At 38.3% G+C, this 12,281-nt stretch overlaps 1 protein-coding gene across 1 annotated transcript; it reads right to left on the reverse strand.

Moving 5' to 3' along the window:
- Window positions 1-9,817: 9,817 nt before the first annotated feature.
- On the reverse strand, window positions 9,818-11,691 carry LOC105033721 (GDSL esterase/lipase At5g37690). Its single transcript, XM_010908624.3, has 6 exons — window positions 11,389-11,691; window positions 11,185-11,312; window positions 10,953-11,079; window positions 10,743-10,855; window positions 10,381-10,630; window positions 9,818-10,255 (listed from the first exon to the last, which is right to left on the reverse strand). Exons 1-6 carry the CDS (start codon window positions 11,627-11,629, stop codon window positions 10,026-10,028), a joined length of 1,089 nt encoding a protein of 362 aa, XP_010906926.1. The 5' UTR covers window positions 11,630-11,691; the 3' UTR covers window positions 9,818-10,025.
- Between the last annotated feature and the right edge of the window lie 590 nt (window positions 11,692-12,281).

Raw genomic sequence — 12,281 nt, forward strand, 5'->3', positions numbered from 1 at the left:
TTTGTTATCCAACTAGAAGAACTCACTATGATTTTGATGATTGTTTGAGTCCATCAGTTGAGTCTCAAGTTAGATATTCTAATCCAAACTAGGACAGAGCTTAGAAAGTCCTTAACAAGTGAAAAATTTGGGGATCATCGATGAAGAAGAAGAGGGCGTGATTTGACAATGGTAGGGGTGAAGAGAAGGAAACAGGTTCTCTCCAGAATGTCCAGGTTGCATCTAAAAATTTTCTCTAATATTCTACTTATTTAAGGATCAAATTCTTACCTGAATTATAGTGGAACTAGAGATCAAATTCAAAATTATCTGATATAAACTTTCATAGAGGTTTGGATATGCAAATCCTCTACTTCACATGCACGTCAGATGCTGCAGGAAAGCAGGATGAACTCCAATCCAATTGGCTTCGCATACACGATCAATCGAGGAATGAAATATGATGATGTGACATCTCACACCAGCAGATAGGATGCCCAAAAAGGATCCACATTCAAAGAGAGGAGGTGGCAACAAAGAGAGAGATGTAGAAGATGGACCTCTCTCTTCACACGCCTGTCTCTTTCTCTTTTTCTCTTCTCTCAATTTGATTTATTTGCTATTCTATTCTCTTCTTTCATCCATGGGTAGAGACCCTCTCTATTTATAAATAATTCTCATGATCCAATGAGAGGAGGACTCTTTATTCAAATCTGATTTGAATTGGTCCAATACTCATGAAAGGACTCCTATATGAGATATAATTGCCATCACTTATGACATCCACTTTGCACCCACTCCCACACCCACTTAGGATGCATCAAATAAGCACCAAACTAATTTTTGGTCATACTTCACGAGTGGATATTCCCAGTGCAAGTAGGAAGACTCATACCTCATCCAAAACAGGTCCGATTCGAATCCGATTTGAAGTCGTTTCGAAATAATTTCGAAAGGCTGACAATCCTAAACTCTTTAGGATTTTTGTATCAAGACTAACTTAGATTTTAGACCTATTTAAGTCTAATTAATTCAGATCTAATCTAAAATTAATTAATACTTAAATTCAATCTTTCATATATTTCATGGATCATAGATAGAAATTATTCATCTTCGGAATTGAACCTGAATCTCATGTGTAGTGCTAGCTAGACATAGTCAACTCTTCAATCCCGTTTGACCCATAACTTAATTCTCAATCAAGTTAGCTTATATATTCAATCAAGTCAAGTACTTTCAGATTGGACATATAAACATAGATCAATTCCTTCCTATTTTGTCTGACTTGTGTGCGTGACTCCATAGGTTCAATACTAAGCCGGTAGCACAGGAATCAATTCCTACACTAATCGAGATACCATCTAGCAATAGTTTCTGACATTCAGATAGGTCAAATTATCGCAAAAGAATATATCAAAACTCATACTCATGATTACCGCATAATTCATCCTTTTGACCTTGGATGCTCTAGGATGGTCTCAGGTTAATTGTCAACAGCTTCATCCACATTATATTTCAACCTTTCAAATTCATCTCATGGATTACCCTGGTCAAAGCTTTACTAAATTGAAATACAGTGATATATCAACTCCAATAATTCGGAGGGGTCAATCTCATCTTGATCCACACACAGACTTTGTAAGTACTTGACTGTACCTAATAGCCTTCCGTCACTGCATTAAAATTCAGATAGTTCGGCACCAAAGCACAGTGAGTTTCTTGCAAGTCACTATAGTCATCTCAGGTCTGAAGGATATTTATACCCATGTATTTTACGAGAAGCTCTTGACAGCAGAATACTCAACAGGTGAGTCACTAGTTCAGAGATGATGTACCCTTATATTTCACCTATATGCCATATCAGTGTCACCACACTCTTTGGTTAAGAAGACAACCAATCCATATGGCACACAATGACCTTCACTCGATAAACGTCATCATCCCATAATGACGTATCATTTGGTCGCAAACATGTTTAAGAACTATATGATAAATTTTCTCTTTATCGTACACTAGCATAGTTCTAGGGACTTCATCACAGTATAAGAGTTCAAGGAAGATGTCACTTTGTGATAAAAAAAATATCAGAATAATTATTATTTAATAAATAATAATTCATATACAAAGATAAATTCAATCATCACACGATTGATTTTAAGACACAATTCTTAACAACTCCCACTTGGACTAAAGCCAATCGGAGCAGTATCTTATACCCATCTTTTATTTGAAGTCATCGAACTTTTTGATCTCGAGAGCTTTAGTAAAGAGGTCATCTAGGTTCTCCTTTCCATCGATCTTCTGAAGCTCGAAGTCATCTCGGTTCATAATTTCTCACACTAGGTGATAGCGGCACAGAACATGTTTAGTGCAATGGTACAACTTAGGTTCTTTTGTCTGAGCTATGGCACTGGAGCTATCACAATACAGCAGAACAGGACCATCAATGAAAGGTACAACTCCCAACTCGATAATAAACTTTCGCAACTACACCGCCTCTTTTGTAGCATCAGATGCAGCAATATATTTTGCTTTGCATACAGAATCGATCACAGTATATTGCTTGGAACTTTTTCAGCAAACAGCTCCTCCATTAAAGATAAATATATAGCCCGACATGCTTCTACTGTCATCACAATCTGACTGAAAATTAAAATCAGTATATCTCACAAGTTTCAGATCAGAGTCTCCATAGATAAGCCATTGATCTTTAGTATTTTTCAAATACTCAAGAATTACTTTTGCAATCTTCCAATGCTTCTCACCCAGATCTAACTGGTACCTACTCACTACCCCTAGTGAATAGACCACATCCGGCCTCATACATATCATAGCGTACATGATAGATCCTACTGTCGAAATATATGGTATTCTACTCATACGCTCTCTCTGCTCAGGAGTTGTCAGACAATCCTTCTTGGAAATAGTAATTTCATGGCCTATTGAAAGATAGCCTTTCTTAAAATTATCCATGTTGAACCGCTTCAACAAGGTGTCAATATACGTGGATCAGGACAATCCAAGTAATCTTCTAGATCTATCCCTATAGATCTTCATCCCTAAGATATAGGATGCTTCTCCCAAGTCCTTCATAGAGAACTGTGATGATAATCATAGCTTCACACTCTGCAAAGTTGGGATATCATTTTCTAGTAACAATATGTTATCCACATACAGTACAAAAAAAATGACCACAAAATTACAAGCCCATTTGTAGATGCAAGGCTCTTCTCCGTTCCTAACGAAGCCATACATTTTGATTACTTTATCAAAATGCATGTTCCAACTCCTCGATGCCTACTTAAGTCCATAAATTGACCTTTTCAGCTTGCACACTTTCGACTCGTCTGTGGATGTGAACCCTTCAGGTTGTATCATATATACCTCTTCTTCCAGCTCTCCATTAAGAAAAGTAATTTTGACATCCATCTATCAGATCTCATAATTTAAGTGTGCAATAACAACAAGCATAATCTGGATGGACTTGAGCATTGTCATAGGAGAGAACATCTTGTCATAGTCAATACCATAATACTGACGGTAACCTTTAGCAACTATACGGGCTTTATAGATCTCTACCTTCCCATCCGGTCCTCTTTTTCTCTTGAAAATCTATTTACATCTTATAGGTTTTATCCCTTCGGGCAGATCAACTAGTATCCAAACACTATTGATCTCCATGGACTCCATCTCGGACTTCATAGCCTCAAGCCATTTTTGAGAGTCAGACCTTTGCATGGCATCCATATAGGTGATCGGATCCTCATCGTTCTCATTAAGTTCAATAGGATCACCGTCTCAGATCAAAAAATTATAGTATTTGTCCGGTTGATGCGGTACTCTACCGGATCTCCTTAATGGTGCCTCTACTGGCTCTGGATTCAATTCACTAATCAAACCTAATTCTGTATGTGTCGGTCCTTCCACCTCTTAAATTTCATCAAGTTCAATTTTACAGGCATTAGCTCCTTCACCAAGGAACTCTTTTTCCAAAAAGACTGTCCGACTGCTGACAAACACCTTTTATTCTGCAGTGAGGTAGAAGTAGTACCCTTTAGTTTTCTTTGGGTACCCTACGAACAAGCATCTATCAGACTTCGGTCCAAGCTTATCTGTCTTTAAATGCTTGACATAAGCTGGACACTCCCAGACCCTAAGATGTAAGAGCACCGACTTACGCCCAATCCATATCTCATATGGAGTTTGATCGACAGACTTGCTGGGTACCTTATTCAAAATATAGCAGGCAGTCTCTAGAGCATATCCCCAAAAGAATATTGACAGACTGAAAAAGCCCATCATGGATTGGATCATGTCTAACAAGATTCGATTCCTCCTTTCGGACACACCATTATGTTATGGTGTTCCAAGAGGGATCCATTGTGAGAGAATCTCATTCTCTTCTAGATATATCAGAAACTCACTGGTGAGATATTCACCTCCTCAATCTAACCGAAGGATCTTAATACTCTTTCAAGTTTGTTTCTCTACTTCAGCACGGAATCATTTGAACATTTCAAATGATTCTGACTTATGCTTCATAAGATAGACATACCCATATCTAGATAGGTCGTCTGTAAACATAATGAAGTAGTAGTATCCTCCTCTGGTACTTATATTCATAGGCCCACATACATCAATATGTATTAGACCTAGGACATCACTGGCTCTTTCATCTTTTCCTTTAAAAGGTGACTTAGTCATCTTACCAAGTAGACAAGATTCACAGGTAAACAATGATTCATAATCATCTATCTTAAGGATATATTTTTTGATCAATTTGTTAATCTTATTCTTGTTCACATGACCAAGCCTACAATGCCAAAGGTAGGATTCACTGATATTATCTATTTTGGGATGTTTACGAGGTGTGTACATTACACTAACAAACCGTGATATTATGTATATGTGATAATCCGACTTGATGGGCCAAAAAGCCCACAAAGCCCATTAAAAAAAAATAGAGGACAAAGACTCCCAATGGGAGTCTTCTTCTTCCCTAAGTCCGATCAGGAGAAGAACTCCCCGGAGCCATCGAAAACCCCTGGGAAGAACCCTATAAATCCCCTTCTCCCCCTCAAAAGCCAGCCTCGACCAGCCGTGAGATCTCCCTCTTCCTTCCTCCGAAATTCTCCGTTGAAGCTCCCGACCCTGTTCTTGTGTTCCCCTCAATTTCTCGCCAGAAACCTCACCGAAGTCGAAGGTAAGCTCCGACCCTCCTTCTTCTCATCCTTCTCCTCCTTCCTATGGCCTTGCACACCCTCACCGACCATCGGGATCGACGGAAAACTTATGAATAGGGGTGGCCCTGTTCTTCCCCTGTTCGGCCGAGCCTTTCTTTCTCTTTTTCGGCCACCGGCACCGTCGATTTCGACGTCTCATCCCGAGATCGGACCCCCATCCATCTTCCTCTCTTCTCTTGAGCACTTGGCCACCGGCGATCGGCCAAAAAGCCAGAAATCATGAAGAAAGGGGATGGATTCCCTGTTTTTCGAAAAAAAAAAAAAGAAAGTCTACCGGCCGAACCCCATCGCCGACCGGGTTCGCAGGGTCGGCCGCCGTTGCCGGACCTCCGGCCAAGCCACCATCTCGCCAAAGCATGGGCCACCAAGGGGGGACCTCACGGTCTTCCCCTGTCTCAGCCAAGGGAGGCCGCGGGAAGAAAAGAAAAGAAAAGAAAAAGGAAAAAGAAAAAAAAATAAAAGAAAAAAAATACAAAAAAAATAAAATAAAATAAAATAAGAGAAAAATTTCCTCTCTCCCCTCTTTCTCCCTCTTTCTCTCTCTTCTCTCTCTTTCTCTCTCTATTTTCTCTCTCTAAAAAGAAAAGAAAAAGAAAAAGAAAAGAAAAATATATATATATATAATAATAATAATAATAAATACATGTGAGAGAAAGTTTCTCTCATCTCTCTCTTAAGTCTTTCTCTCTCCTCTCCTACCTTCCCTCTATATTTTCTCTCTCTAGATTTTCTTCTTATTTTCTCTCTCTAGACCTTTTATCTCTTTTTATGGATTTTATCTCTCTAACATCATTCTCTCTCTCTGATTGCATTATAGATTCTAGGATAAACTTAAGATAAAAATATGATGACCTGAGACCGCTCCGAAATTTGTACAGTAGATTGGATCCCGATCTGATCCATATTCGAAATTGATAACATCGATCATGGTTAATTCATATCATCCTGATATAACCTCTGATGATCTCAATCATGATTGCCACTTTTGAAGGATACAAAGATTCTCTCTCCACTTTCTCTCTCTACTTTCTCTCTCATGATTGACTTTCTCTCTCTAAAAAGATCTATGAATCCTGTATCGAGTCATGACATCATCTTTTAGAGGCTCATATTGACTCTAATAAGATGATCCAAAGTTGCTTTGATATCCGTGCTGTATGTCAACTTCATTTGATCATATCAAGTATCTTTCAAATTTATTATTAAAGAACCCATTGATTGATCTTGACTTTAATTCGATCAGTGCTTCACGATTTCTTGATCAAGTCACTTAAATCTGACCCTCAGATCAGAGTCTTTGAATTGCCCTGGTATCTGGATAGACCGACACATCCAGACAACAATCCTCTTTCCTTATGATTTAATCTTATTATATTTATGAAATAGAAATTGATGATGATTTGATATTTTAAATAGGATTAGCTGATTCTTTTAACGAAGTCTGAAGATCTAAGATGAATGAGGTAAGTGGATCTTATGCTCCTTATTTATTTTTAAATGATCATATTTTTATGCAAAGAATTGCTATTGATGAAATCATAATTTTTCATAAAAAAAGGATCGACATATGTGACATGAAAAAGCATGTTTTATTATGAGCATTGATTTCATGAATATGTCTTATAAAAATAGCATGATTATGAAGCATGAATTTCATTATTTTTCTATTTATGTATATGTATTTTTAAGAAAAAGATAAAATAATTTCAAAGGCTCTCAGATGGCTATGAATGAATCCCTTCAGGAAGGTCGACATCCGGAGCTAGCATCCACACGAAACATGGCCCTGCCAGCAGGTATAAAGTTGGCACATGAATTAAGAACTCTGTCAATTAAGAAACATGGCCCTGTCACGGGTATAATAGTGACCTTAGCACGAATATCTGTGAGCAATGTTTTGAAACATGACATGAATACATGATGAAAATGATTTACGATTCATGATTATGAAATATACATGATTTATGCATGCATGATGAGTTTATAACTTGTTTTATTATATACTCTATGAAATACTTTATTTTATATTATCTGTTACTTTCTAAATATTGCATTATCATGAAAAACTTATGTTTGATCCGATAAGGAAGCGCAAGTTCTACTTACTGGGCTAGTATAGCTCATATTCTTTTTATTTTCTTTTTGTTTGAACAGAGAAATAAGGTTAGGATCGGCAAAAGAAATCCAAACTTGAAGATCTGCATAGCAAGCTTGAAAATTTGACAGCAAAAGTTTAATTTATTTTATAATCATGAATTTGTAGTTATTTATGAATGTTGAGATTCGGGTTAGTACTTGCTTTTGGATTTAGATGCTCTGAACCAATATTGGTTCGATTATTTGATGAATAATAGAATTGAATCTTTTTATTTGAAGGATTTTAGATGATTATGATGGATTGGCTTCGTGTTATCGTGGGCTTCATCCCTCGATAGCATGGCCGTGTTATGACCCTGGATGCTCTAGGATGATCTCAGGTTAACTGTCAACCGAGATTGCTTCATCTACATTGTATTTTAACCTTTCAAATCTATCTCATAGATTACCCTGGCTAAAGCTTTACTAAATTAAAATACAGCGATACATCAACTCCAATAATTCGGAGGGATCAATTCTATCTTGATCCACATACAGACTTCACAAGTACTTGACTGTACCCAGTAGTCTTCCGTCACTGTATTAAAATTTAGGTAGTTCGGTACCAAAGCACAGTGAGTTGCTTGCAAGTCACTATGGTGATCTCAGATCTGAAGGACATTTATATCCATGTGTTTCACGAGCAGCTCTTGACAGCAGAACGCTCAGCAGGTGAGTCACTTGTTTAGTAACGATGTACCCTTATATTTCACCTGTATGCCATACTAATGTCATCACACTCCTTAGTTAAGAGGACAACCAACCCATATGGCACACAACGACCTTCACTCGATAAATGTCATCGTCCCGTAATGATGTATCATTTGATCGCGAACTTGTTTAAGAACTATATAATAAATCCTCTCTTTATCGTACACTAACATAGTTTTAGGGACTTCATCACAGTACAAGAATTCAAGAAAGATGTCACTTTGTGATGAAAAATACCATAATAACTATTATTCAATAATCAATAATTCATATATAAGGATAAACTCAATCGTCATACGATTGATTTTAGAATATAATTTTCAATAAGGGGAAGTTATCTCGAAGCACAACCAGATTATTATTCTTCTAATTCCTCCTCTTCTATAGCCAAGGCAATAAGCAATAGTTTTTTGTAGGAGATTGCTTTTTTCTTATAGTAGCATTAGCAACCTATAGTTTAAGTACTCTCTATAGAAGTTGTTAGTCTAGCCTCATACGAATGAATGATTTTTGGCTCAGCACATTTAGTGTACTTAGTTTCTGACCTCACGAGATTTCATCAAGCTATCGCCTACCACTCTTATTTTTGATGCCGTCAACATGTACACATGTAGCCTATAGCAGACACCAATGTCTTTTAGCCCATAGCAACCATAATACTCCTATTTATTTCTTTTTTGCTTTAGAAAAGAGGGTTAGCACTGACTAAAATTTAGCGAAATTTGACTTCTTATTGAAAAAAGATCGAAACCATCAACTTCTGGCTTCAGGATATTTTGATACTTCGAAAAATCAACCTCGGACATAGGATTTCAAAACTTGCTGGCAGAGGGTGATTTCAATGAAATACAAAAAATTGAAGATAAACTAGCATCTATGTGGTGGATTAACTTGAAATATTTTCTTGAGCACCGATCTAAACAAAATCCTTGTCATGAAGTAGATGCAACATATTTAATAGGACAAAGTCATTTACCTGCCTCTGCTTACCATCCAGGTACAGAGTAATGATATCGATTCATGATGAAACCGACCAGCTTAAGTTTGTGTTATATGAGAAACATGCTCAGACAGTATTCTGAAGGCCATCAGAACTTACCTTCCTGAAAGTTTGCTTTCAAACACATTAGAAAAAATATTATCTATGTTTTTTTTTTTCAATAAGAATTGTTTCTAACACGTCCTAAAATGCATAGGCGGAACGGAGTGCCTTCTTCTGCATCAATGACAGAAAAACATATTTTCAATACATAAGCTATGATGGTTATACTGTCTATGTAGCCAAAAGAATTATCAGAAACTATGCTTTAGTGGTACCATTTCCTCCCCCTAGATCAGGATCCTGATCATAGTGAGCGTGCTACAGGTTTGAATAATGGCGAAGAAAAAGTCAAATGATGATGAAGCCTATCACTTCTCACTTCTAACCACGGCAAATGATCTCGCAAAGAAGTCAATTATTTAACAGCAACCACGATGCATACAACCAAGTGAATTCTAATCAGTATTCCATGGCTGAGCTAGTCTTCCTTTCTTTTTCTTTCTTTTTTTTTTTTTTTACTATTTTATGCCCAATTTGTTTTCTTTGGTCCAGTCAGTCCAGAAGGTGGCGCCATAGAGAGAGAAAAAAATTAAAAAAGGAAATCTTTCAGCTATCAGAAATCCTTTGCCAGCCTCCTCCAATGCAGAGGATAGATATTAATGAATGAATGCAAGGGACATATCCAATACATCGCAAGGTAATAGAAATCTCACAGAACATAAGCATTTAATCCTGTCTTTTCATTTTGAAGGAATAGAGTATATGTATTAACAGAGTATTCATTAACACTCGTGTATTGCGTATTTTTTTTGCCATTGTAATAGTTGAAGACCTCATTTAAGATGTGTCTAAACAAACCCCTATAAAATCTAAATTCTGTAACAACATGGAGGAAATCAGGATGTGGTAGCCCTTCATAGAGGGGAGGGGGCAGGAGCAAGTTCAGATACTGGGGAAGGAGCTTGCCGGATGTCAGGATCAGCAAAGAGGAGTCCAGCGATCACTGCATTCGCAGCATCAGTGGGGTGGTATGCATCCCAAAACACGTACTCTGAGCGATTGCTGCAAAGCCTCGAGTTAGGCAGGCATAGGCCGCCAACGGTGGTATCCACATTGCAGCACGATGTCTTTGAAATCTTGAATCCTGAGTAACAGAAAGAAAAAGTTCCATCAACTCGGTAGAAAAGGCTGGTATTATCAATCATTTTAAGGAGTTGGATGAAAGATAAATGCTCATGTTATCAGAGTCTACTTGACTACTAGTCGTACCATAGCGTTCTGGGTTGTTGATGAGATCTAAGACGATGTCATAGGAATCGGCCAAAGCCATCTGAGCACCGGGCAGCTTAGCATTGAGAGCAACGAGCAGCTTCTTCACACGTGAATTGAACTCCAGCGCATACTGATTCGCTTCCTCGAGGCATTCTCCAGTCCCCGACTTCACTCTCTGGGAGGGGATGCAACCCAATGGCCCCAATCCATGGAACACCACCTTCCTTGCTCCGAGCCCGTAAAGCCTCTTCAGAGACACAAGCACATTCCAGTTAAAGATTATAAGATGCCATTTTTAGGTCAGTCTGCTGGCTTAATTGTCTAGTTTTAGTGCCATGTGTTGGTAAATTGGATATTACCCTTAGCTGCCCATTTAAGGTGAGAGTCAAGAGCTCTAAGAATTCGTTGTGTGTGTACAACTGAGCGTCGACCAAGAAGGGCTGCATGAAATTGTTAACATAGTCGTTGCTACCTACAAAGGGAGAAGAAGAGTTGAAGAATACATTGCAGTTGTGGTTAAGAATGTAACTCATGTTGGTTATGATGTAAGAAGTTAAAGATTGCCCTACCAAGGCCAATGAAGTAGACTGCCTCATTGCATAGCTTCTCGGCAGCTTTTTCGCCAATTTTAAGCGTGATTGCAGCCTTGGTCTTCTCAAGACAAGTTATTTGATCGTCAAAAGAAAGCTTCTGGACCTGCAATACCGCATTGATGTTACAGGCATGGAACCAATTAAGCAGCAAAAATATGCATCAAAAAATTAATGGCAACATATTGAGGAAAAGTATTGATGTCGTTACAAAGTAAACTCCTGTCTCATTGAGAATGCCAGCTCCTCCTGATGCAAAGTTGATGCCTTGGAGGATAGCATCATCATTCATCGACAATGAAAGGTATGGTGGTGGTGATGGAATCCCAAGCTTAGCAGCTACATTTCCATAGCATGAAACTTTGTTAGTTAAGTCATTTGACTGCTAAAGGGCTCGTTGAGGTTCTTGACTTACATATAATGTCTCCTATCGTTCTTCCATTGGTGAACCTCCCAGTAGGCTGTCGATTAATGTAATCAACTCCATACCAAGGGTAGTTCGACTTTGCGAGGGAGTACTGGAGAAAATTGTTGTTGCCGACATCCGTTAAGGAGTCCCCAAACACAAATTGGACCGTTGAGCTCGCTGCAGTGACCATGGCAATGGAGATGGTGAGAGTGAGACAAACGATCAAGGTTGCCATAAGAGCTGCCATCCTTTCTTTCTTTGTTTTTTGTTTTTTTTTTTTTTTTTTGCCCTCTAGGCCTGGGCTTGGGGTGGTGGGCTGCTTGTGGTGATGGGGTTTTATAGGGCGGTTGGTGCTGCGAAGTCATGCTCATTTCAACAAGTTTGGCTTTTCTCCGGGTGCTTATTTTCCCTTCCTTGGTGAAGAGATTGCAGCAAATATCATCCGTAGAAGAAAAGAGAGGAGAATTGGAAGGCATCGGCGTGGATTTGGGAATGGAGAGAAAGGTGGTGGTTGTGGTTGTTGAGGATTTTGCTAACAGTTGGCTTGTTTGCTTTAATCTCTCGGTTATTGTTATTATAGAATGTTCCAGGAGAACAAAGGTCTCGTACAAGTAAATTGCACCAACTCAGGATTTTACTCGCATCCCCCTTATGTGGAGCCATCCCTAAACCTTTTTTTTTTCTCTTTTAATTTTATGTTAGTTTGAGGAAGGGGGAACCTTACAACATGTCTTACCATCCATTATTGCATTTGCCGTGTTGGCCTTCAGAACTTTTAAGTTAATTAGGTGACAAACCTCTAAGTGATGAGTAAGTTAACCCAATTGACTTGGATTGAATAGGTGCAAATGGATTCAATCTAGTAACGTGCTTTCCCTTGATTGTAAAGGTTTTGCTCA

The sequence above is a fragment of the Elaeis guineensis genome, chromosome 3 (genome assembly GCF_000442705.2).
Source record: "Elaeis guineensis isolate ETL-2024a chromosome 3, EG11, whole genome shotgun sequence".
Taxonomy (NCBI): Eukaryota; Viridiplantae; Streptophyta; class Magnoliopsida; order Arecales; family Arecaceae; genus Elaeis; species Elaeis guineensis.

Bases quoted from the DNA above. Each gene is read 5' to 3' on its own strand.
- LOC105033721 (XM_010908624.3), bottom strand. From the start codon at position 11,629: ATGGCAGCTCTTATGGCAACCTTGATCGTTTGTCTCACTCTCACCATC. The intron at 10,856-10,952 runs GTAGGGCAATCT...CTCCCTTTGTAG, and splicing joins AGTCTACTTCATTGGCCTTG to GTAGCAACGACTATGTTAAC. The intron at 10,256-10,380 runs GTACGACTAGTA...TCTGTTACTCAG, and splicing joins CAACAACCCAGAACGCTATG to GATTCAAGATTTCAAAGACA.